The sequence below is a fragment of the Phyllopteryx taeniolatus genome, chromosome 13 (assembly GCF_024500385.1).
Source record: "Phyllopteryx taeniolatus isolate TA_2022b chromosome 13, UOR_Ptae_1.2, whole genome shotgun sequence".
In the NCBI taxonomy this organism is placed as follows: Eukaryota; Metazoa; Chordata; class Actinopteri; order Syngnathiformes; family Syngnathidae; genus Phyllopteryx; species Phyllopteryx taeniolatus.
This window is the reverse complement of record NC_084514.1, coordinates 26,817,180-26,843,980: the sequence shown is the minus strand read 5'-3', so window position 1 is coordinate 26,843,980 and position 26,801 is coordinate 26,817,180. Positions and strand designations below refer to the sequence as shown.

Below are 26,801 nucleotides of genomic sequence, written 5' to 3'. Positions count from 1 at the left end.
CATCACTCGATCTGATACTCTTTTCACCTCCAAGACATTCTTAGCCAACTCTTCTTTTAAAATAACCCCGACTCCATTTCTCTTCCCATCTACACCATGGTAAAATAATTTAAACCCTGCCCCTAAACTTCTAGCCTTACTGCCTTTCCACCTGGTCTCCTGGACACACAATATATCAACCTTTCTCCTAATCATCATGTCAACCAACTCCCGGGATTTTCCTGTCATAGTCCCAACATTCAAAGTCCCCACATTCAGTTCTAGGCTCTGTGTTTTCCTCTTCTCTTTCTGCCGAAGAACCCGCTTTCCACCTCTTCTTCTTCTTCTTCTTTGACTTCGACTTCGACCCACAGTAGCTGAATTTCCAACAGCGCCCTGCAGGTTGACGGCGCCGGTGGCGGACGTTGTTAACCCGGGCCACGACCGATCCGGTATGGAATTCTTTGGATGAACGCTCATATTTGTTTGGCAAGGTTTTAAGCCGGATGCCCTTCCTGACGCAACCCTCTGCATTTATCCGGGCTTGGGACCGGCCTACAGTTTGCACTGACTTGTGCCCCCGTAGGGCTGCATTCATTAAAGCCTTTTTTTCTAATTATATAAAATAGTCCCTTTGATATCTTTTATGATCGAAAAGGTCATATATCATATTTCTATCTCCTAAAATGTTATTTCGGCTAAAATAAATAAACAAACAGGTCAACCCCCTAGGTCAATTTCAAGTGCACTAGATCGTTTAAAGAGAGAGGGCTGGCGTCTCATTGGTGGCCATGGGACCGTCTCATTGGTGGCCATGGGAACCTAGGTGAATCTCTCTTGACACCGGCTTAAGCAAGCACCCATCGTCTTTTTAATAAGACTCACCATGCAATTGTTCATTGAACCTTTACAAGAAAACCAGAGGGCTGATAAAAAAATGTGCACCTTCAAAGCCTGTCGTCAAAGGTGGGGGGCTTAGTTTTTGCCCCTTCAAAACCGATCGATAGTACTTTTTCAGTTAGTCTAAGAAAATGCTATGCTTTGGCTTACTTTTTCTCACTTTATTTCTAAAGTGAGATTAAACAGACCTGTCATAAATTGAAATAGGCATCCAGTAGTATTGCAATTAGTAATCGTGTATCCTATTGACATTTCTATCGAATAATAAAGTACACTGTAATTGGATAATATATTTTTTTGCTTGGTTAAAGAGCAATTATGAATACACAACAGAAAATGAGACATTTCACTTAATGAATGACCAATTGGTTTCCTCTTTTAGCTAATCAACAGTATTTTTCTGAAACTCACATCGTTAATATAGCAGGAAACTGCCTTTTCCCATCTACAAACATTTCTCGTGATGCAATTTCAAACACAAATAACAATAAATAAACACAAATATAAACAGTCGGTCAGGGACTCCATGTGCCCGAAAAATATGTATAAGTGCAAGGAGCCACTGTGTAATCGAGATCTGTTGGTCTGTCAAGTGTTATGACATTGGAGGTAAGGGGTATACATGTAATATGGTTTATCTTTAAGACGCATGAGTACCGTACCTGTTGACAGTTAAAGTTAGTAGAACAGTTAATGTCTCTATTTAATCTACTTTTATATGAGAGAAAAAGCGGAGAACCCAGAGAATTATTGGGAGTGCAAAGTCCACAGAGTTTGTTCATCCCTGTATTCTGTATGCGTAATAATGTCTTAAAATAACCTCCCTTTTATTTTCTGTCATAGGATGATCTGGAGCTCCCTTTTACTGATGATGATTTTAGAAGAAGAAAGGCTCATCCAAACTTTATAAAGCACCTCGAACTGGAGAAAATGGTTGCCAAAATGGGCAAGATGGTGTGTTTCAAACGTCTTTCATACATTTTTTTCTTCTGTTATTTGGTAATGGCAAAACACATACAATACAGTGTATCTAAAATGTTTAATCTTACTACATCAATTCACTAAGCCTGAACAGATATCTACAAGCTACACACAATTGTTGGTACCCCTTTGTCAATGAAAGAAAAACCCACAGTGGTCACAGAAACAGAGGTGGGACCAAGTCATTGCTTTGCAAGTCACAAGTAGGTCTCAAATCTTTGCCCTCAAATCCGAAGTCAAGTCCCAAGTCGAGACAGGCAAGTCCCGAGTCAAGTCTCAAGTCGAGACATGCAAGTCCAGAGTCAAGTCCTACACTCGAGTTTCGAGTCCTTTTGAGTCATTTTTACAACAAAGTAATATTATATTTTACTATAATATATACATTTATATATTTAATATTTATATATTATGAGTCACTGATGGTGTAGTGGTACACTCGCCTGACTTTGGTGCGGGCAGCGTGGGTTCAGTTCCCACTCAGTGACGGTGTGAATGTGAGTGCGAATGGTTGTCCGTGCCCTGCGACTGACTGGCGACCAGTTCAGGGTGTAGTCTGCCTTTCGCCCGAAGTCAGCTGGGATAGGCTCCACCGTCCCGCAACCCTAATCAGGATAAGCGGTGTTGAAATGGATGGATATTTATATATTATATGCAATATTTATATCGTTAATATACTTTAAAATGCATCTGTAGCATATTATAATTCATTTGTTAAGGGTTTGGAGGATAACGTTTGCATTCTCCTTCGTTCCATGGGTTCCGTTTAAAATGAAACAAGAGGATATTGTAACTAAGGATGTTTAGTTAGTATAAAAATGGGGCACCGCGTCGTTGATTAGCTAACAGCTGGGCAAAACGATGAAAACCCTTGTGGAGTAATCTTTTTCTGAAAGGGTTGCCACAGTTATGTAAAAAGAGTTCTCAATTGCAAAGGTCAATATCTTTGACTCAAACACACAGTACACAACAGTGTGCTTGATATGTAGAACATTTAATGTGAAACTGCAGGGAAATTGGGACAAATGCAAAGGGAATTAACTATGTAATAAAAGACAATAATACATAACACAGCAGAACATGCGGCACGGTGGCCGACTGGATAGAGCGTCAGCCTCACAGTTCTGAGGTTCAATCCCCGGCCCCGCCTGTGTGGAGTTTACATGTTCTTCCCGTGCCTGCGTTGGTTTTCTCCAGGCACTCCGGTTTCCTCCCACATCCCAAAAACATGCATGGTAGGTTGATTGAGGACTCTAAATTGCCCATAGGTGTGAATGTGAATGTGATTACGAATGCTTATTTGTTTGTATGTGCCCTGCGATTGGCTGGCAACCAGTTCAGGGTGTAACCCGTCTCCTGCCCGATGATAGCTGGGATAGGCTCCAGCATGCCCATGACCCTAGTGAGGAAAAGATGGATGGACAGCAGAACATAATGAATGGCTGAACTCGTGAGATGAGCGTGAAGGAATTGGTGCTTGTTGAGAAAGACTAAAGTGGGGACTCGTAAGATCTTTAAACTAACCCCAAGGTACGACGCACCCATTTGTACTTATTCTGGTAGTTGCTGCAATGTTTCGCCACTATGTGTGGATCACGTGGTCGCAGAGTAGGAGGCTGTTTTTCTCGGGCATCTCAGACAGGAATAAGGCAGTTGAAACGTCGAGGAAGATGAACAAAAGGAAGAAAAATGGTAACGCACTACAAAAATGAAAATTGATGGTCATTCGGGTGCGGGAAGTTGTGCTCGTAACTTTTCCTGCCGTTGGACTTGCAGGCAGGCCACACTTTTTATGCTTGGTTGAGAGCATAATTTGTGGGAATACCAGGGATTTCTCTCAGTAGTAGCCGCAAGTAGCAAGTGACAGTAGCAAGTCAGAAGGCTGGGAAAACAGAGTTGCAATGCAGGCTTAGCGCTGGACTGAGCCTTTCTCGGGGTCCGGGACAGCCACGTGGATACCAACAAAGGAAATAGGAAGGTGGGAGGGACGGCCACAGTCCCGAAGGTCCAGTAGACAAGCGCAGAAGTATAGCCAGGAACAAGAGAGAGAGGACAAAGGAAAGGGGTCTGCCTTTATACCTCTGAGTCACGGGAGAAAGAGATCACGCCCCCAAAACTGATTTATTAGTTTCTGGAGTACACAGGCCATGCCCTAATCACGGGTGGATTCTGCACAGTTTCAAAAACGACTCCCAACTTTGAAACTGTCTCAAGCAAGAGATTAAGTACATGAAACGAGCTTGTTTCAAATTTAGTTCTGGCATATCAAATTATATTGTTCAACACATTATTTCATACTTTTGGGTTAAAACACTGTTTTACAGTCCTCATTAACAGACTCATCGCCAAACCTGCAGAATCAACACATGAATGACACAGAAATCAAGGCACACGTTCAGGGTACTCATGCAGGCCTGTACATGTTCGTACAGATGGATTTCCTTAATTGCATTGTTCATTCTCGACACACATAATATAGGGGTCACAAGGGGTCCATCTTGCAGTGTTTTTGGTCACCACTGGGGGCTGACCGTGTTCTGATAATGAGGAGTGATCCCCTATACTCACTGGATGGCTGGGCTTTGTCAATCTGTTGACAGTGTTTTTGGTCACCACTGGGGGCTGACCGTGTTCTGATAATGAGGAGTGATCCCCTATACTCACTGGATGGCTGGGCTTTGTCAATCTGTTGACAGAGCATTTTGACTGCAGGTCAAAAAGGGGAATTGTTCTGTGATGAGCAGTCATCACTCATTCTTTTTGTTTGAGTGTCCTGGTGAGTCAACACAGACATCCTGCTGGCCTGTGGGCCCATCCAAGGAATGCTGGGGGTCTTCCTGAATTAATTTAGAAAAGGAGAGCAGGCGAGTCTTTTGTAGTCTTTGTGTTGAGAGTCGATATCCGTTACACATATTTATTTATCAAAATTAATTTGATAAACAATTTCATTTAAACTTTATAAGAAAACTAGATGGCTGATCAGAAGTTTTGCACCTTCAAAGCCAATCGTCAAGGGTGGAGGAAACTTAGGTTTCTCCCCTTTAAAACCGATCGATAGTACGTTTTCAGTTTTTCTATGAAAATGCTATGCTTTTACTGAATTTTTCTCACTTTATTTCTAAAGTGAGATTAAACTGACCTGTCACAAATGAGAGTTTTCATCCAGTAGTATTGCAGTATTAATTATCCTACTGACATTTTTATTGAATAATCAAGTAAACTGTATTAGGATAAAACATATTTTTGCTTGGTTAAAGAGCAATTATGAAAACACGAGAAAATGGTTAAGACTTTTCACTGAATAAACAACCAGTTACTTTCCTCTTTTAGATAATCAGCAGTATTTTTCTTTTCTTTTTTCTTAATTTATGCTTTTATCTCAAGTAGACTTGACTATTGTAATGGTCTTCTGACTGGACTTCCCAAAAAGAACAGCTGCTGCTCATTCAGAATGCTGCAGCTCGGGTTCTGACCAGAACAAAGAGGTCAAAGCATATTACTCCAATTCTAAAGTCTTTACACTGGCTTCCATTCAACTTTAGAATAGATTTTAAAGTTCTGCTACTGGTCTATAAATCACTTCATGGTTTAGGTCCTGAATACATGAAAGAAATGCTCATGGAATATAAACCCAGTAGGGCTCTGAGATCGACAGACTCAGGTCAAATAGTGGAGCACAGAGTCCAAACCAAACATGGTGAAGCAGCATTTAGCTATTATGCTGCACACAAATGGAAGAAAGTTGCCAACAGAAGTGACGTCAGCGTGTGAATGTTTTTAAAACCAGGTTAAAAACTTTTTTTCTCATGCTCTTCAGAGTATTTCCATTTTTAAATATTTCTTGCACTGTACGCTGTTTTAATTATCTGTTTTAAATGTTTATAAGCTGTTTTTACTTAGTTTTTAAATGCTTTTAGTCATGTATAGCACATTGAGTTACCTTTTGTATGAAATGCGCTATATAAATACATTTGCTTTGCTTTGCTTTAATTTCACATTATGCATATAGTAAAACAAAACTGCCTTTTCTTGGCTATAAACATTTCTAGTGATGCGATTTCAAACACAAATAAATAAATAAATAAACACAAATATAAATAGATTTCGCTTTAAACTTATTTCTTGTGAATATCAAAAACATAAGTCCATCGGTCCATCCATCCATTTTCTGAGCCGCTTCTCATCACTAGGGTCGCGGGCATGCTGGAGCCTATCCCAGCTATCATCGGGCAGGAGGAGGGGTACACCCTGAACTGATTGCCAGCCAATCGCAGGGCACATAAAAACAAAGAGCCATTCGCACTCACATTCACACCTACGGGCAATTTAGAGTCACCAATTAATGCATGTTTTTGGGATGTGGGAGGAAACCGGAGTGCCCGGAGAAAACCCTCGCAGGCACAGGGAGAACATGCAAACTCCACACAGGCGGGGCCAGGGATTGAATCCCGATCCTCAGAACTGTGAGGCTGACGATCTAACCAGTCGCCCAGCGTGCCGCCAAAACATAAGTCATTAATTTTAAAGAAGGAGCAGAAGTTTGTCATCTTTTTATAGAGGCACAATTTCATCCAACTGTGGTGTCACAGTCCGAACACTAGGGGGTACTATGTCCATCCATCCATTTTCTGAGCCGCTTCTCCTCACTAGGGTCACGGGTATGCTGGAGCCTATCCCAGCTGTCATCGGGCAGGAGGCGGGGTACACCCTGAACTGGTTGCCAGCCAATCACAGGGCACATAGGAACAAACAACCATTCGCACTCACAGTCATGCCTACGGGCAATTTAGAGTATTCAATTCATGCATGTTTTTGGGATGTGGGAGGAAACCGGAGTGCCCGGAGAAAACCCACGCAGGCACGGGGAGAACATGCAAACTCCACACAGGCGGGGCCGGGGATTGAACCCGGGTCCTCAGAACTGTGAGGCTGACGATCTAACCAGTCGCCCAGCGTGCCGCCAAAACATAAGTCATTAATTTTAAAGAAGGAGCAGAAGTTTGTCATCTTTTTATAGAGGCACAATTTCATCCAACTGTGGTGTCACAGTCCGAACACTAGGGGGTACTATGTAAAAATATAAAAAAGAGGGGAAAAAGGACACGAAGAAGAATGTAGCTTCATGTTGAATATATATAGCTGTGTGCTGATTGGTAAAGTGAATAAAAAAACAAATACAGGAATGATTCTTGAGAGCCCTACACTGACTAGACCAGACTGCTTTGAAACTTACTATTTGCGTGATCACTCACAAAGCTAGCTGCTAATGCTGACAAAACCAATCATACGTGATGTCAAACTACGTGATTCCCACAGTGCAATGTGGATTTTTTTCCTTTGCAATAATTAACATGAACGTCCTCATTGTTACGTTAATTGTCGGTCTTTTCTGTGTATTTTCCCAGCACTTTAATTTTTAATTAACTGTCACATTTGTTGTTGCTTTATGTTGCACTTTGTGTGTTTTTTTTTTTTTTAATGGAACCATTACTTTAGGTAGTGTGCGAAATAGTGACCGCCTGGTCAATTCCTCCACATGAATGTGCCCATCAGGGTCTTAATTAACTGTTAAAAGAAAATAAACTTAAAGAAACCTCTTAGCATTGTGGGACATTTCCAACTAAATTATAGTAGATAAGAACAGCAACTTTATGATTACATCACTCATAAATTCCTATAGACCAATAGTTAGTGGCAAGCATTTGATTGTTGGTGCTTCGATAAAAGTAGTAAGTCTTTTCAAGTCAATAGGCCGAAGTCCAAGTAAAGCCTCGAGTCATTGCTGTTCAAGTCCAAGTCGAGTTGCAAGTCTTGTATCATTTTGTCGCGTCCAAAGTCATCAAATTCATGACTCGAGTCTGACTCAAATCCATCTCATGTGTCCACACCTCTGCACAGAAATAATTTGAATCTGACAAAAGTAATAATAACAAATGTAATGAAAATTAACCAATGAAAACAATGGTTCAACAGAATGTTTTGAAAAACAAACTCATGAAACGGGCCTCGACAAAAATGATGGTACCCTGAACTGTTGCACAACCTTCTGCAATCAAATGATTTTTGTAACTCTTAGTGAGACATCTGCACCCCTTTATTTCTTTGGCAAGCTATATGTTAACAACAGATATTATAGAGAGAACTGTGCTGCCCACTGTCAAAAAGATTGGTCTCAGTCGCAGGTCTTGGGTCCTGCAACAGGATAACGACCCAAAACATACAGCTAAAAACACCCAAGAATGGCTCAGGACAAAACATTGGACTATTGTAAAGTGGCCTTCTATGAGCCCTGATCTAAATCATATTGAACATCTGTGGAAGGAGCTGAAACAGGTCATCTCATAAAAGCACCCTTCAAACCTGAGACAACTGGAGTAGATTGCTCCAGTTCACTCCAAAGTGGGTCAAAATACCTGCTGAGCGGTGCAGAAGTCTAATTGAAAATTACAAAAAAAATTTGATTGCAGTGATTGCCTCAAAAGGCTGTGCAACAAAATATTAAGGGTACCATTGTTTTTTCCGAGTCCTGTTGCATAAGTTTTTTTTTTTTTAAGAATTCTGTTGAACCAAAATTCAAAAGCAATGTCTGATTTTCCTTGGTTAATTTTCATAACATTTTTATATTTACTTTTGTCAGATTTAAGTTTGACCACTATGGGTTTTTCTTTCATTAGAGGGGTACCAACAATTTATCCACTTGTGGATTAATTTCCAAAGGTGATTTGTGAACAAAGCTACCTGCCCATACATACATACATAATATACAACCCCAATTCCAATAAAGTTGGGACGTTGTGTTAAACATAAATAAAAACAGAATACACCCCTCCTTGAGCCGTCACCTTATCGTGGTGGAGGGGTTTGTGTGTCCCAATGATCCTAGGAGCTAAGTTGTCTGGGGCTTCACGCCCCTGGTAGGGACACCCATGGCAAACAGGTCCTAGGTGAGGGACCAGACAAAGCACGGCTCAAAGACCCCTTATGACGAAGAAAAAATATGGACTCAGGTTTCCCTTGCGGGTCAACGGGGCCCCCCTCTGGAGCCAGGCATGGAGTTGGGGCTCAAAGGAGAGCACCAGGTGGCCGGGCCTGCACCCATGGGGCCCGGCCGGGCACAGCCCAAAAGGGTAGCGTGGCTCCCCCTTCCCATGTGCTCACCACCTGTGGGAGGGGCCATAGGGGTCGGGTGCAGTGCGAGCTGGGCGGTGGCCGAAGGCAGGGATCTTGGCGATCCGATCTCTGTAGCCGGCTACAGAAGCTGGCTCTAGGGACGTGGAATGTCACCTCTCTGGCAGGGAAGGAGCCCGAGCTGGTGTGTGAGGTCGAGAAGTTCCGACTAGATATAGTTGGACTCGCCTCCACGCACAGCTTGGGCTCTGGTACCAGTCCTCTCGAAAGGGGTTGGACTCTCTTCCACTCTGGAGTTGCACACGGTGAGAGGCGCCGAGCAGGTGTGGGTATACTTATTGCTCCCCGGCTCGGCGCCTGTACGTTGGGGTTCACTCCGGTGGACGAGAGGGTAGCCTCCCTCCGCCTTCGGGTTGGGGGACGGGTCCTGACTGTTGTTTGTGCCTATGCACCAAACAGCAGTTTAGAGTACCCACCCTTTTTGGAGTCCTTGGAGGGGGTGCTGGAGAGTGCTCCCGCTGGGGACTCCATCGTTCTGCTGGGGGACTTCAATGCTCACGTGGGCAATGACAGTGAGACTTGGAAGGGTGTGATTGGGAGGAATGACACCCCCGATCAGAACCCGACGTTATTGGACTTCTGTGCTCATCACGGCTTGTCCATAACGAACACCATGTTCAAGCATAAGGGTGTCCACACGTGCACTTGGCACCAGGACACCCTACATCGCAGTTTGATGATCGATTTTGTGGTCGTGTCATCGGACTCGCGGCCGGATGTCTTGGACACTCAGGTGAAGAGATTACATTAAAAAAAAAAAACATTAAATAGGACTAACCCGGAAGTGAACACAGGCGTTCAACTTCGACAAATGTATTTCTTAAATAAATAAAATTTTATCCAAACCCCAATATACGCTACACTACTATACCCTACCTACAGTGAAGGACGGTGGTGTTAGCATTTGTCATGCTTTGGGACTGTTTTTCTTGAGCTGGAACTGGGGCTGTAGCCAAGGTGGAGCATTATGAACAGCTCAAAATAACAGACAGTACGACACCTTCAGGCTTCTGCAAGAAAGTAAAAAAAAAAAGTCAGAAAAAGCTGACAAAACATCTGAACTCTATTTGAGCTTAATCAATGTGATTGATTAATTCTGAACACAGTTACCAGCCAGTTACGTATAAGAGGATGTACGAATTTGTGCAACCTCATTATCTGAGTTGTTAATTTTTACTTACCCTCCTAAAAACAATAGATTTTTTTTCAACATTGAGTTGTACAAGTTATAGCTCACATTAATGTTGAGGGAAAAAAATGAAATTATTAATCTTGGTCTCATTTTATTATGTAACAAAAACCTGGCATTTGAACAGAGGGTGCATAGACTTTTTATATCCACTGTAGGACCTTTACATAATCACACACCCATTATTATTGAAACCTTTTTCATATACTTGTATACCCCACAACTGAGCTGTGTGAATTGTTTCCATTGTAAATGGCAAGTATAGCATAACCTGCTTGTTGCTTTGCTTTTAGGACAGAGCACTGTTTTCTACATATGTTGTGGTGTCAGGTCTTCAGTATGGACTGGGAGAGCAGGTCTTCCATCTCTTTTTTAAGGTGAGAGTCCATAACTTATTGTTGTTTATTCTTGCTTGGAAAAAAAAATTCAGTGTTGCAATAGATGCCTTAATAGCATTGCCTGCTTCACGTTCCCATCACCAAGCAAATAACAGTGTGGTCGCCCTTAAGGGACTAAAGACATGGTGCTTGCAAAGCGCTCTATTATTAAAGCTGTGGTCAGTTAGTGAGTTGACATGGTCATAGAGTGAGTAGTAACTGTGCATGAAGTGTATGAATGGATTCACTGCATGAAGTGGTGATGCCGAATGCTTTTTTTTTTCATGGGGCCCACAAATCCTTGATGACACCACTGTTTTTATTGGTATGTTTTACTTGCTTTTAATATTATATGTGACGTATTACATGTAGCAGTGCCTGGGATTAGCAACATTAGAATGCAAATATATTTGAAGAAAGTTACAAAATACAATGTGTTGTTTGGGATAAATATGATCTAAATAAACTGTTCCAAATGATAATGCCTACAGGATAGAATTTAAATTCAATGAACTGTTTTTTGTTTGCATTTTCTTCATGGATTTTTTTTCTCCTGCCAGTGTAGATCACTGAGATCAATCTCAGACAGGATTCAGAATTAGAATCAGAATCAGAATCATCTTTATTTGCCAAGTATGTCCAAAAACACACAAGGAATTTGTCTCCAGTAGTTGGAGCCACTCTAGCACGACAACAGACAGTCAATTGACAGAGAACACTTTTGAGACATAATGACATTGACAAAAAAAAACAGTCACTGAGCAGTAAAGAGTTGCTAGTTATCTGGTAATGCCGGTACATTATTTTTTTTTTTACAATTGTACAAAAAGATGTAGAGTCCTCTTGCACTTAGAGCAGTTCGAATGACTAATATTGCAATATTCCGGTGCAATGACCATTGTGCAAAGGGCGACGAGACTTCAAGGAGTGTATGCGGTTTAAAGTGACGAGTAGCGCGATAATCTGGGACAATGTTGGTTGTGCAAATGTTGCAGATACTCCTCAATCAGTGTGCAAATGGAGCAGATGCTACTCTGGCATAAGTGGCCAGTATTGGTCAACAATAGATATGCAAATAGTGCAGCGTGGCGAGACAACTACAGTGAGTGCACGAGTAATGTATAATTGGCCCCACAGAAATGTGACAACGAACTCAAGTCAAAAAATTGCCAGCATGTTGTAATGGAATTGTAGATTAGGTGTTTAAGAAGTTGATCGCAAGATGGAAGAAGCTGTTGGAATGTCTGCTTGTTCTAGTTTGCATTGATCGGTAGCGCCTACCTGAGGGAAGGAGTTGGAAGAGCTGGTGACCGGGATGCGGAGGGTCCGAGAAGATTTTGCACGCTCTTGTCTTAGTTCTGGCAGCGTGCAAGTCCTCAAGGGTGGGTAGGGGGGTACCGACAATCCTTTCAGCAGTTTTGATTGTCCGTTGCAGTCTGAGTTTGTCCTTTTTTGTAGCGGCACCAAACCAGACTTTGATGGAAGAACACAGGACTGATTCGATGACCGCTGTGTAGAACTGCCTCAGCAGCTCCGGTGGCAGGCCGTGCTTTCTCAGAAGCCGCAGGAAGTACATCCTCTGCTGGGCCTTTTTGAGGACGGAGTTGATGTTGGTCGCTGTGGTAATTAATCTACTGATTAAAGCCTGAATGCATGGGATACAACAACATCCACACAATGTCAGAATGGCTGCAAAAACAGCAATTGATATTAATATTGGTGAAATTAGGGTTTTGTATTTACCAAAAACGTCCATCCAACTGTCCCACAAGGAGGTGTCCACACCAGAGTGTTCCTTCATAGGCTCCGTAGACCATCGATGGCTCTGGTCAAGCTGCCATCTGAAGCAGTATTTTTTGGAATGTATGTACAACATTGTTCTCCAAACATACCGCAAACACCTCCCTTTCTTGTGAGGAGCATGTCGACAGCTATGATGTTTTGGAACGTCATTAAAGAGGTAGCCTTGAGCTGCTCATGCACAGCTTCCAACCCACTCTGAGTCAAATTTCCTAATCTCTGTGCATTGAAGTGGATATAGTTCATCCCATCAACATTTTTATTAATCGTACACCACCAGCATGTGAGGTACTCAAATCCTCCTGCAACTTGGTCAGGTAATTTGTATTGATTAGGAACCCCACGAGGAACACCTATGGCGTCGATGTATGTTTTATGTTGGATAATTTTGGCCCTGCCAGGATAAATCTCTTTTTTTGTCTATGTTCTAGATTTGACAACAACATTGGTGCGTTTTCCATTAAATCTTGAACAGTCATAGGGTATACAGTGGTCCTAATTTCTTGACTTTACTAATCATGTTTATACAAGTAATATTACTCGGTGCGACTAAAGTAGAAAACATTGGTTTGTGTTTGTCTGCTTTTGTTACGGGATATATAGGATCCCATGTTTTACACCTCTCAGTTGGTATCATTCAGGGTGGGACGTCCCATATACCACATAAACAAAACCAACACCATAGTAGTTGCTACGTAACAACCTATCGAATCTCATAACCAACGCGGGTGTGCCTTTCTGCTGAGTTCTCACTAAACGGGTTGGTGTCTTTTTTCTTCACTGACCAGCAAGCGTTTTCAGAATCTACACATCTGCTCCCGCTCCGTTATCAGACTTTTGCTCACCTTCCCTATTTGAGTACTCAGCTGAAATGACTCTTTTACAGTGTGTTAAATGAACCCATGTGTTTCTTTTTTAGGGCTGTAAAGTGTCGATGTATCTGTGCCACCATCCCTCCGGTTGAGACGTGACACACCATGGCTCAATATAGCAGCCCATTTGAATAGGTTTTTTTTGGAAGTGTTTGTTTCCCTTCTGTGCTAATGTAAATTTCATTTTGTAGTTTTGCAGTTTGTTTTTCCCAATAATTGCGTTCTTGTTGTGGAATACGCATATTGGCTATCAGTATAGATTGTAACATCTTTATTTATCATTAGTTTGCATGCCTCGGTTAATGCTACTAATTCAGCAGCTTGTTCAGCCAATTCCTGACAATCATGCTACATGCCTTCATCAGGTAAGGGTATTCGTGTGGCTGGATTTAAGGTTGTGCATCGCTCAACAGTCAAATGTAGTTGTGACAGCAAGATGGCCATGCAAGATAAATGTCTTGCAGGTGATAAAAACGCCATATTCGTTTGCAATAGGAGAGCAGACACTGTATGTGGGACCTTAAGAGTTAATGGATGAAATTGTGGAACTGCTCTCCACTACCATTGAGGCTGTCACAACTGCTCTGACACAATGCGGTAATGCATACATCACGCTGTCCAATTTAGTTGAAAAATTAGCTCTTGGTCTTAGCTTATCACCGTATTGTTGTGTAAGTACGGAGGTCATGTAATAGCTTTTACAATCTACCATTTGAATGAATGTTTTATCGTTAAATTTGGAAGGCCAGGCGCAGTACTGGACACCAAATGTTGTTTAATGTCACAAAAGGCCTTTTCTGCCTCTGAACAGGTGATGTCATTTTAAAGTTGTCTTCTTACATTAATTTTGACAATGGTGCAACAATTTCTGCATAGTTTGGAATCCATGCTCTACAATAATTTGTCAGACCTAAAAATGATTATTATATGTTTCTTCATCTGTGGTTCAGGGTTTTTTAAGACTATAGCTTTCCTGTCTTCTAATATAGTCCTTCCTCCTACACTTAATTATGGCCTAGATATTTGACTTGCCTTTTACACAATTGTAATTTATTCTTGGTAACTTTATGACCCTCTTCTGCTAGATGATGCAGTAAGGCCAATGAATCTTTGATGCATGTCTCTCCATCTGGAGAATCTTTGCACAATGAAATGTGTGGGACACTTGTATTTTTATACAGTTTCTTTAATTTGTCTGGTAAAATGATTTCTGCCGCGAATTTTGCTTCATTGTCTGAATACAGATAATCTACAGTAATTTTAGCAGGTGTCGCATGTCGTAACCTTTTCTCATATGAATGTCTACTTTGTAGGATGTGATGCCAGCTACGGCCTTTTTCACATCCTCATTAGTCCAGGTCTTAGAGACCAAAATAGTTTATTTTTTGTCCTCTTGAACGTTTGGATTTGCCACCTCAATCATTCGTTTCACACTTTTTTCTCAACCATCTTTTTCTCACTTACTCTTACCACTGGTCCTGTCTCGTCATCTTTGAAACATTTCTTTATCCCTACCTGCCTGCCTTTTCTGTTCACTTGCTAAGTGCTTTTTCTTACTTCCTTTTTCTCTTTTAGACACCATGTTTAGCCAGAAGAATAAGTCGTCATATCACTCTTTTTCTGTTTTTGATAGATTATTTTTGTGTCAACATTTTATTTCGTCTCGAAGTTGAACCAATTTTTGCGAATTTAGCTGTCCAGCGAAACCGTATTTGGTTATCCACGTGTTTAAATGTTTTATTTTGGAACGGTTTTGGAGTTGAACATATTTCCAGTCTTTACACGTTAAGTGTTCTTTTGGATCCGTTTTACTGTTATTTTTTCCCATTTTGTGAATTTGGAAGTCAGTTTATTTGCACCAAGAGTGACCTAAATACTGACTTTATTCAAAACGACAGGGTGACAATGAATGTCTGCGTTTTGGTAATCCTCAAACTTCTACCCACACGGGGTGGAGGATTCTTACATCTGCTTCCAAACCCAGTTGTCACTTACAATCCTGTCTTATACATTCATACTTTTACACATTCACACAATACTAGTAACGTTTTTACAAACACACGGAAACACGGAATTTAAGTACGTACAGGACTCCGCCGTCCTCGCGGAATTTCTCAGACTCCGCCGTCCCTCTTTTACTTGCCAGTGACTAGTATTACACAAGGTTTATTCTGCCGCAGTCTTCTTTGTCGCGCAATTCACTCACTCTTTAATCCTTTTTTAAACACATTTTTAAAAAGAATTTAACTCACCAAAGTCGTCTTCAATCCTGTGGATTGTCGTCAACCTTCAGATCCCAGTTGAGGAGTATGAAGACCAGTCCCGTAAAGGGTCTTACTTGCTGGGGCCACGGTCTCTTAACTGGAAGTCGGCTCCACAACTGAAATCCTCAGGTGTGTTGCCATCCGGCTCGAAGGACCAATTTAATGTTGGATCTATCTCACCCAACAACTATAAAAATAGACACAAAAGGAATGAAGACACTGGTTTCTTTTGCTCATGAGGAGGGCATATGGGAGATTGTTCAGATTACAGCCTCTCATCACGCTCTAAACAATCTCTCCCGTCGCTGCTTTATTTATTTGAAATGGGGAGGTTTCTGATTTACACGACATAACACACTAAGGGGAGGGTTTCAAGGTGAAGACATGAGACCAACACCGGCCACGTCCCCAGCCACGTCCTTGGTCAAGGCGCCCTTCTATCGGATGATTCCTGCTGAGTCATCTTCTTGAAGGCGAGACATCTTCCTTTCTCAAAATCGTCCATACTAATGCAAGCTTAGCAAATAAATGATAACTTCTACAATATATTTAACAGTCGCCCACTTCAGGTCCTGAGAGACTGTAATTCCCAGGAACTTGAAGATCTCTACGGTTGACACAAGACAGTTGGACAACGTGAGGGGCAGCTGTGGCGAAGGATGCCTCCTGAACTCCACGATCATCTCTACAGTCTTGAGCGTGTTCAGCTCCAGGTTGTGTCGGCCACACCACAGCTCCAGCCGCTCCACTTCCTGCCGATATGCAGACTCGTCACCGTCCTTGATGAGGCCGATGACAGTGGTGTCATCTGCAAACTTCAGGAGTTTGACAGTCGGGTGACCTGAGGTGCAGTCGTTCGTGTAGAGAGAGAAGAGCATCGGAGAGAGGACACAATCTTGGGCGCCCCAGTGCTGATGCTGCATGTGGATGAGGTGGCCTCCCCCAGCCTCACCTTCTGTGTCCTGCCCGTCAGGAAGCTGTAAATCCACTGGTAGATGGCAGGTGAGACGCTGAGCTGGAGAAGCTTGGATGAAAGGAGTTCAGGGATGATGGTGTTGAACGCTGAGCTGAAGTCCACGAACAGGATCCTCGCGTCCTCCTTAGCTTGTCGTAGCTGCTTAAGTTTTGCAGTGAACCATGGCTTGTTGTTGTTGAAAGTGCGAAATGACTTTGTTGGTACACACACATCTTCACAGAAACTAATATAGGATGTGACAGTGTCCGTATATTCTTCCAGGCTGCCAACTGAATTTTCAAAGACACTCCAGTCTGTGCAGTCTAAACAGCTTTGAAGTTCTATCTTTGCCTCATTGGTTCACTTTTTCATTGTGTTCACGGTAGGCTTCGCGGATTTAAGTTCTTGCCTGTACGTCGGTATTAAGTGAATTAAGCAGTGATCAGAGGAGCCCAGGGCTGCACGAGGTATAGCACGGTATGCGTTTTTTAGCGTAGTGTAGCAGTGGTCTAAAATGTTATTTTCCCTGGTAGGACAGTTGATGTGCTGCTTGTATTTAGGGAGTTTGTGGTTGAGTTTAGCTTTGTTAAAGTCCCCGAGAATAATGAGGGGTGAGTCCGGGTGGTATTTTTTTCAATTTCGTTGACTTGTTCGGCGAGCGTTAGCAGTGCGTCGTTCATGTTAGCTTGAGGCGGAATGTAGACGCCAGCCAGGATGAATGATGCGAACTCATGCAGCGAGTAGAAAGGCTTACAGTTCAAAAACAGCGATTCCAAATGCGGGCTGCAGTGTGTGCTGAGCTCCGTGACGTCTGTACACCATTTTTTGTTGATATCGAAGCATATCCCGCCGCCCTTTGTTTTCCCCGATTATTCCATGTCGCCGTCTGCTCGATGAATATCGAAGCCGGGAAGCATGTCTTTACTGGTCTTTAACAGAAGATGAAGCTCGTCCATGTTGTTGGGTAGGGAGCGTACATTCGCTAGGTGGATTGACGGGAACGCCAATCTGTGTCCTCTCTTGCGGAGTTCCACCTGAATGCCGGCTCGCTTCCCTCTGTGGCGTCGTTTCCGCCTTCATGCGCCGAAAACCGCGGACGCCGCCCTGGTAAGTAACTCGGGGAAAAAAACTGAGCGGATTTGCGAAAGTTGGTGAAAGAAAGTCCCGAGTAGCCTCCTTGATGGTTAGCAAGTCTCCCCTTGTGTAAGTGAGTCGTGTAATGTCTCCAAAGACGAACGAAAAACACAAAAACAATACTAGAGAGTGCGTTACCGAGGCGACCACACTGGTAGGCGCCATCTTAAATTGATAATGAACTTCCCAGAAAAACGTAATTAAAGGAAATTTCCTTGTGGTTGTTCCACCATTATTAATACAGTCACAGTTTTTATGTATAATATGGCAGTGTGTTTTGAGTCATTGTCTTGTTGGAAAGGTGCTACTGACATGAAAATTTCAGCAGATGTTGGTAACAACCCAAGTAATCCATACATACAAAGAAGGACAATAAATTAAATCAGAAATTAAGTTATGTGTAATAATGTGAAATGACACAGGGAAAACGTATTTGAACACGCCAACTGGTATTTATTTAATACTTTGTACAAAAGCCTTTGTTTGCAATGACAGTTTCAAGACGCCTCCTGTATGGAGAAAGTAGTCACATGCATTGATTGCTGTGGCGTGATTTTGGCCCATTCCTCCACACAAGCAGTCTTCAAATCTTGAAGGTTCCGTGGGCTTCTTTTATGGACCTTGAGTTTCAGTTCTTTCCATAGATTTTTGATTGGATTCAAGTCAGCTGATTTGCTGGGCCATTCTAGCAGCTTTATTTTTTTCCCTTTGAAACCAATTGGGAGTTTCCTTGGCAGTGTGTTTTAGATCATTAATGAATGAATGAAGGAATTAATTTATTTATGTATTAACTGTCCTGTTCACCTGCATGGCCTTGCAGAATGGTCGATCTGTATACCTTTGTGCTGGAACAGTTTTTTTCTGTGCAACAGGGGAGTTCCTCTGCTTATTTTTTATTATTCCGATGTTTATTGAAAATGCAGCCGGACAGAAAAGGCTTCTAGGGAACAGAGAGAGGGACAGAGTGGACAAGGGGGCTCAGGGTGAAAACCACAGGAGAACAATAGTGAGACATTCTCAATATTTGGACCCAAGTAATATTACAACGGTTATTTGTAGATTGGGGTGGACACACACACCCGGTGAGGACATGCAATAACTAACCAAGAGAACCAGATAAGAGAGCACAGAAAAGGGCAGGACACGATGTAGGAAAATGAGCAAGGCAGTGCTACTGTCGAGTGGTGCTGTGGGATTCTTTTTTAGTGTCTAAACATCTGTAAGAACCTGTGAGTTGATATGTTAGTATAACCTGTGTTAGTATTCGTGATTCCAGCACAAGTAATTAATGTCTATAGTGTTTGTATCAAACTTATTAGTGAATGAACACCATCTTACATACATGTTACTAAACTGGTGTACGGAGTTGCTGAGCCGGCACATCGAATAAGGGTGCTTGTGGGTGGGGGTTTGGCACGAGTCAGCTAGCCCGTCCAGCAGGGAACCCAACCAGGGGGATCATTATCCTGATGAAATGTCCACCCTTGTTTCATTTTCATCATCCTCGTATGTGTCAGCAGATTTTTGTCACGAATGTCTCGGTAGATTTGCCCATTCATCCGTCCTTCAATAATGTGAAGTTTACCAGTACTATTTGCAGAAAATCAGCCCCTGACTACCATCCTATCTCCAAACTTCACTGTTGGTATGGTGTTTTTAGGGTGATGTGCAGTGCCGTTTCTCCTCCAAACCTGTTTTGCACCTGATCGAGGCAAATTGATGGTGGTATGATTGGCTTTCCACTTACGTATTACAGACATTTTCTGCCGAGAGGTCTGAAATCAGGTTATTCAAATTTCTCAAGCTTATCTACATCACGAGCGAAGATCTCCGCCTTCCCTTTCTGCTCCCGAGCCAGCGTTTGTCAACATAGCAAAACACGTGTGCTATTACAAGTGGGTCTTCTACACGGAAGCAACCAATCAGAGGAAAGGGGTGGTCTTTGCCAAAAATGGACAAAGTGAATACAAAACTGGATCAAACAGAAGTACTGTAGCTGTCAGAGGGACCTTTTCTAGACACTCATATGTGTTTTTTTTTCTTTATTGAAATTGACACTTTTATACTGAGTCCATGTCAGAGAGTCACTATTGGATGTCTAAGTAGCCAAAATAGGTGACCTTTAAGGAGCAAACACAGCACTTCCGGTTTACGCTCTTATTTTAACACTCGAAATTGCACTTCTGGTCAGTGGCGGACTCTAACTTGACGATCGCCTGGCAGCTTCACTTTTCACTTGAACGTCACATACAGTATGCGCAAATCACATAAAATAGACTCCTCATACAACATTACACAAATGCATACAAAATGAAAACAAGTTTTAAGCACTTAAATGATAAAGATTAACATAAATGACATTGTGGTCATGTACAGACTCACTGCACACTGGAGATTAGAGAGCTAACACGAGGCACGAATTGGCTGCTGAGGAGACAATTGAGGAAATGGCAGATTTAACTTCCCCCAGCGTATTGTCAGGTCGAGCGGCTCACAATCAATATTATATTTGTCTAATAACACGATAAAAACATAAAAACTAACCAAATAAAATATACTCACCAGAGGTGCTGATTTACAGCTACAATCCAGCCTCTTTTTCTCCTGCTTATGGCTGTAAACTAGCTCTATAGTAGAGTTTATTGTGTCGTGCTCTGAAAGTTCAGAATAAATACTTTACTGAGTGAAAACAAGATAACCGGCAACAGTGTTGGTCAACCTACCCTCACCATTTCCACATTTTAGTGGAAAAATCGAGCTGAAATCTTTTTTTTTTTTTTTTTTGGTATAATGTAGCTCACCGAGTCGATTACTCCTCCTGTTGCATCGGCCATTTTGGGCAGCTTCTGCTAAGGCAAATAATTCATCTGTTGTACTCTTTCTATGCATGAAACTATACTGTTGCTTGCAAATACTTCTGATCTGAGTGTTGCCTTGACTACTTTTTCCTGTAACTTCATTGTGTGGGCTCATCAACTTTATTCTTCTATAGTTCCTACAGCTCGGCACATCATCCTTGTTCTTAAAAATAAGCACAGCACACTTTTCCTCCATTCCTCACGCAGCGTCTCACCTGCTAGAATTCTGCAGAACAAGCTGGTCAAAACGTCCACAACCACTTCTCGATGCTTCCAGCCTATCCATCGCCACTGCAAACAGGAAGGGGCTCAAGGCTGATCCTTGATGCAGTCCCACCTCCACCTTAAACTCCTCTATCACACCTAGAGCACACCTCACTACTGTTCTCCTTCCCTCATACATATCCTGTATTATTCCAACATACTTCTCTGCCACTCCAGAATTCCGCATACAGTACCACAGTTCCTCTCTGGGTACTCTGTCATAGGCTTTCTCTAGATCCACAAAGACACAATGTAGCTCCTTCTGACCTTCTCTGTACTTTTCCACCAACATCCTCAAGGCAAATAATGCATCTGTGGTGCTCTTTCTAGGCATGAAACCATACTGTTGCTCGCAAATACTCACTTTTGTCCTGAGTCTAGCCTCCACTACTCTTTCCCATGACTTGTAGCTTATCAACTTTATTCCTTTATAGTTCCCACAGCTCTGCACATCACCCTTGTTCTTAAAAATGGGCACCATCACACTTTTCCCCCATTCCTCAGGCATCTTCTCAGACGCTAGAATTCTGTTGAGCAAGCTGGTCACACATTCCACAACCACCTTCCATACCTCCACAGAAATGTCATCAGGACCAACTGCCTTTCCATTTTTCATCCTCTTTAATGCCTTTCTAACTTCCCCCTTAGTAATCATTGCCACTTCCTGGTCCACCACACTTGCCTCTTCTCCTCTTCCTTCACTGTCATTTTCCTCATTCATCAACTCCTCGAAGTATTCTTTTCATCTGTCGAGCACACTACTGGCACCAGTCAACACATTTCCCTCTATATCCTTAATCACCCCAACCTGCTGCACACACTTCCCATCTCTCTCCCTCTGTCTGGCCAACCTTTATAGATCCTTTTCTTCTTCTTTAGTGTCCAACCTGGCATACATGTCATCATATGCCTCTTGTTTGGCCTTTTCCACCTCTACCTTTGCCCTATGTTGCATCTCAATTTATTCCGTTCGCCATTCTTCGGTCCGCTCAGTGCCCCACTTCTTCTGAGCGAACCTCTTTCCTTGTATGATTTCCTGGGTTCCAAAAGTCTCCTTTTCCCCTTTCCTGCCAGAAGATACACTCGAGTACTCTCCTGCCTGCCTCTCTGATCACCTAGGCTGTAGTGGTCCAGTCTTCTGGAAGCTCCTCCTGTTCACCGAGAGCCTTTCTCAGCTCTTCCCGAAAAGCTGCACAACACTCCTCCTTTCTCAGCTTCCACCACACGGTTCTCTGCTCTGCCTTTGTCTTCCTAATCTTCCTCCCCACCACCAGAGTCATTTTACACACCACCATCCTATGTGTCATGGGTGTGTTCCGGATTTTGTCTTCCCCCCCTGTTTCACACACACCTGCTCCTGTGAGCATCTTCACCACCTGTGCCTCGTTCACCTTAATTACCTATTGTATTTAACCTCGTGTCTCATTCCCTCTCGTTGCCAGTTCGTTGTACCTTGTCGTCGCGTTCCAGCATTCCTTGTTTCCACGTCACAGACTCACAGTAAGATTTGACCCTGTTCCGATTATCGACCTTGCCTCTTTGCCTCATGTTTTTGGATACTGTTGCCTTTCTTGGATTGCCTGCCTGTGTACCGACCTATGCCCGTCTATTAAACCTCTCTTTTTGGTAACTGTCCATTTGTTTTGGAGTCGTGCATTTTTGGGTCCTATCCTCTGTTCCGTTCATGACACTATGTTGTCTAGCCACACTCTCCCCTACCACTACCTTACAGTCAGTAACCGCCTTCAGATTACATCGTCTGCACAAGATGTAATCCACTTGCGTGCTTTTACCTCTCCTGCCTCTTCTGGATGCCGTACTTACCCTTTACTTCTGCATCAAACCTGTTTCTTTCACCAACATGTCCATTACAATCTTCTCTCTCTAAACTGTACTAAGTTAATGCTTTGATGTAAACGTTAACTTTCCCACAAACCCCCCCACCACCCCCCCCCCCCCCATGTACTGTGACATAAGCATACAGTATGTTCCAAAAGGCATGTAAAGCAGTTTTTAAGAAACGTTTTTCCACAAATTGACAGTAGTGACATGTTCCATGTGGTGGAAGCTGAGACAGGACGAGTGTTGTGCAGCTTTTCGGGATGAGGTGAGACAGGCTCTCGTGGATGGGAGGAGCTTCCAGAAGACTGGACCACTGCAGCCAAGGTGATCAGAGAGGCAGGCAGGAGAGTACTTGGTGAGAAAGGAGAGGAGACTTGGTGGTGGAGCCTCACAGTACAGGAAATCGTACAAGGAAAACGGTTAGCTAAGAAGAAGTGGGACACTGAGAGGACCGAGGAGAGGCGAAAGGAATACATTGAGATGCGACACAGGGCAAAGGTAGAGGTGGCAAAGGCAAAACAAGAGGCATATGATGACATGTATGGCAGGTTGGACACTAAAGAAGGAGAAAAGGATCTATACAGGCTGGCCAGACAGAGGGATAGAGATGGGAAGGATGTGCAGCAGGTTAGGGTGATTAAGGATAGAGATGGAAATATGTTGACTGGTGCCAGCAGTGTGCTCGGTAGATGGAAAGAATACTTCGAGGAGTTGATGAATGAGGAAAATGATAGAGAAGGGAGAGTAGAAGAGGCAAGTGTGGTGGACCAGGAAGTGGCAATGATTAGTAAGGGGGAAGTTAGAAAGGCATTAAAGAGAATGAAAAATGGAAAGGCAGTTGGTCCTGATGACATTCCTGTGGAGGTATGGAAGCATCTAGGAGAGGTGGCTGTGGAGTTTTTGACCAGCTTGTTCAATAGAATTCTAGTGTGTGAGAAGATGCCTGAGGAATGGAGGAAAAGTGTACTGGTGCCCATTTTTAAGAACAAAGGTGATGTGCAGAGCTGTGGCAACTATAGAGGAATAAAGTTGATGAGCCACACAATGAAGTTATGGGAAAGAGTAGTGGAGGCTAGACTCAGGACAGGAGTATTTGCGAGCAACAGTATGGTTTCATGCCTAGAAAGAGTACCACAGATGCATTATTTGCCTTGAGGATGTTGATGGAAAAGTACAGAGAAGGTCAGAAGGAGCTACATTGTGTCTTTGTAGATCTAGAGAAAGCCTATGACAGAGTACCCAGAGAGGAACTGTGGTACTGCATGCGGAAGTCTGGAGTGGCAGAGAAGTATGTTAGAATAATACAGGACATGTACGAGGGCAGCAGAACAGCGGTGAGGTGTGCTGTCGGTGTGACAGAAGAATTTAAGGTGGACGTGGGACTGCATCAGGGATCAGCCCTGAGCCCCTTCCTTTTTGCAGTGGTGATGGATAGGCTGACAGATGATGTTAGACTGGAATCCCCGTGGACCATGATGTTTGCAGATGACATTGTGATCTGCAGTGAAAGCAGGGAGCAGCTGGAGGAACAGTTAGAAAGATGGAGGCATGCACTGGAAAGAAGAGGAATGAAGATTAGCCGAAGTAAAACAGAATATATGTGCATGAATGAGAGGGGTGGTGGGGGAAGAATGAGGCTACAGGGAGAAGAGATGGCAAGGGTAGAGGACTTTAAATACTTGGGGTCAACCGTCCAGAGCAATGGTGAGTGTGGTCAGGAAGTGAAGAAACGGGTCCAAGCAGGTTGGAACGGGTGGAGGAAGGTGTCAGGTGTGTTATGTGACAGAAGAGTCTCTGCTAGGATGAAGGGCAAAGTTTATAAAACAGTGGTGAGGCCAGCCATGATGTATGGATTAGAGACAGTGGCACTGAAGAGAAAACAGGAAGCAGAGCTGGAGGTGGCGGAAATGAAGATGTTGAGGTTCGCTCTCGGAGTGACCAGGTTGGATAAAATTAGAAATGAGCTCATCAGAGGGACAGCCAAGGTTCGATGTTTTGGAGACAAAGTTAGAGAGAGCAGACTTCAATGGTTTGGACACGTCCAGAGGAGAGAGAATGAGTATATTGGTAGAAGGATGATGAGGATAGAGCTGCCAGGCAAGAGAGCTAGAGGAAGACCAAAGAGAAGGTTGATGGATGTCGTGAGGGAAGACATGATGGCAGTTGGTGTTCGAGAGGAGGATGCAGGAGATAGGCTCTCATGGAAAAGGATGACGCGCTGTGGCGACCCCTAACGGGACAAGCCGAAAGGAAAAGAAGAAGAAGAAGATACAGATGCAGTAATCACGGTTCACGCTTCGCTGTCCCAATATATTGCCGATTTTATTTGTGCTATTACAGTTATTACTCGATTACTGTTTGTACAATATTTTGTTATATATTGCTCTTGCTCTTTCTCAATATATTGTATGTGTTTAACTGTGTTTGTATTGTTTTAAAAGTGTGTTTAAAGACATTTTTTAAAATATAAGTGCCGCGAATGCTATAAAAACATGCCGAGGGTGTATTTAAATAGGGTATTTCTATATCACAGATTTTCACTTATTGTGGGAGTGGACAGGAATTTTAACACCCCGTGACGTGGGGTGTAGCGGACATGTGCGCCGCAACTTTGAGGCGCCGAAGAGACTCGCGACCACCTGAGAACCCCCACTCCGCCACGCTGCCCTGCTGTGAGACAGCGATTAGGACAGGGCCTGGTGTATGTCAAGTGGACCTTAACCTAATTAGCAGCTTCCCGTTAAATCTTGATTCCTGTCTTCAAAAGACTCCTTCCCCGACCAAAAGATTGGAGGGACACTCCCTGCAAGCAGACTATGTGGTTAATATTCACCCATGCGCGTGAGGCGCCACCCACTGGCGTTGAGAGGAACTGCAAGCAGAACTTGTGGACATGCCTTTGATGTTTGTTAACGGAAGATAAAATGTCCGTTTTTATATCTTGCACACACTGTAGAAATATTCCAAATGTAAGCCTTGGTGTCTGTGTCCCCATTCTCACTTTGACAGGTGCTCTGCATGATTTTGAAAGCGGTTCATGATTTGAAATCAAACAGTATGCAATGTTGTATTGAACAATAAGCAACCCATCTGTCACGACCAAAGTTTAAACAATGATTCTATACGTGAGAATACAAAGTTGGGAGTGTTTTTGTTATGAACGGAACAAAGGACAGGACCCAAAATGCATGACTCCAATTCAAATGGACAGTTTCAAAAAGAGAGGTTTAATAAACGGGCAGAGGTCAGTACACAGGCAGGCAATCCGAAAAGGCAACAGTATCCGAAGAACGTGAGGCAAAAAGGCAAGGTCAATAATCAGAACAGGGTCTAGTCTTACTATGAGTCGGTGACGTGGAAACAAGGAATGCTGGAACATGACAACAAGGTACAACGAACTGATGACCAGAAAGAATGAAACACGAGTTTAAATGCATGGGGTAATTAGGGTAAACGAGGCACAGGTGGGGAAGATACTCTCAGGAGCAGGTGTCTACGAGACAGGGGGAAGACAACAACCATAACACACACCCATGACAGTACCCCCGCCCCTTAACGGCCGGCCCCAGACAGCCCCGGAGCTCCAAGATGCGCAATGTGGAAGTCCCCGAATGAGTGAGTCATCCATGATATACGCAGACGGCACCCATGAACGTTCCTCAGGCCCGTAGCCCTCCCAGTCCACCAGATATTGAAACCACTTCCCCCCTCCGATGAGACGACTACAGCCACCTCACCGTGAAGACAGGGCCCCCGTCCACGAAACGAGGGGGGAGAAGGGGCCCTGGAAGGCGGGACCAGAGGGGACTCCCGAGCGGGCTTGAGCAGGCTGACGTGAAATGCAGGGTGGACCCGCATCGACCTTGGGAGCTTCATGGTGACAGGGTTGATGACCTTTGTGATGGGGAAGGGCCCAACAAATCTGGGAGCGAGCTATAGTTGCCACATCTCTGCACATCACCTTTGTTCTTAAAAATGGGCACCAGTACACTTTTCCTCCATTCCTCAGGCATCTTCTCACGCACTAGAATTCTATTGAACAAGCTGGTCAAAAACTCCACAGCCACCTCTCCTAGATGCTTCCATACCTCCACAGGAACGTCATCAGGACCAACTGCCTTTCCATTTTTCATTCTCTTTAATGCCTTTCTAACTTCCCCCTTACTAATCATTGCCACTTCCTGGTCCACCACACTTGCCT

The 26,801-nt window shown here is 43.3% G+C and overlaps 1 protein-coding gene across 3 annotated transcripts in view; it reads left to right on the top strand.

The window, feature by feature from the left end:
• ak7b (adenylate kinase 7b) overlaps positions 1-26,801 on the top strand; it is a 224,280-nt gene that overhangs the window by 26,837 nt on the left and 170,642 nt on the right. For all 3 annotated transcript variants that reach the window (XM_061795579.1, XM_061795577.1, XM_061795578.1), the window contains exons 5-6: positions 1,723-1,833; positions 10,528-10,611. In XM_061795579.1, the coding sequence (XP_061651563.1) occupies positions 1,723-1,833; positions 10,528-10,611 (195 nt within the window). The remainder of the gene's footprint in view (positions 1-1,722; positions 1,834-10,527; positions 10,612-26,801) is intronic.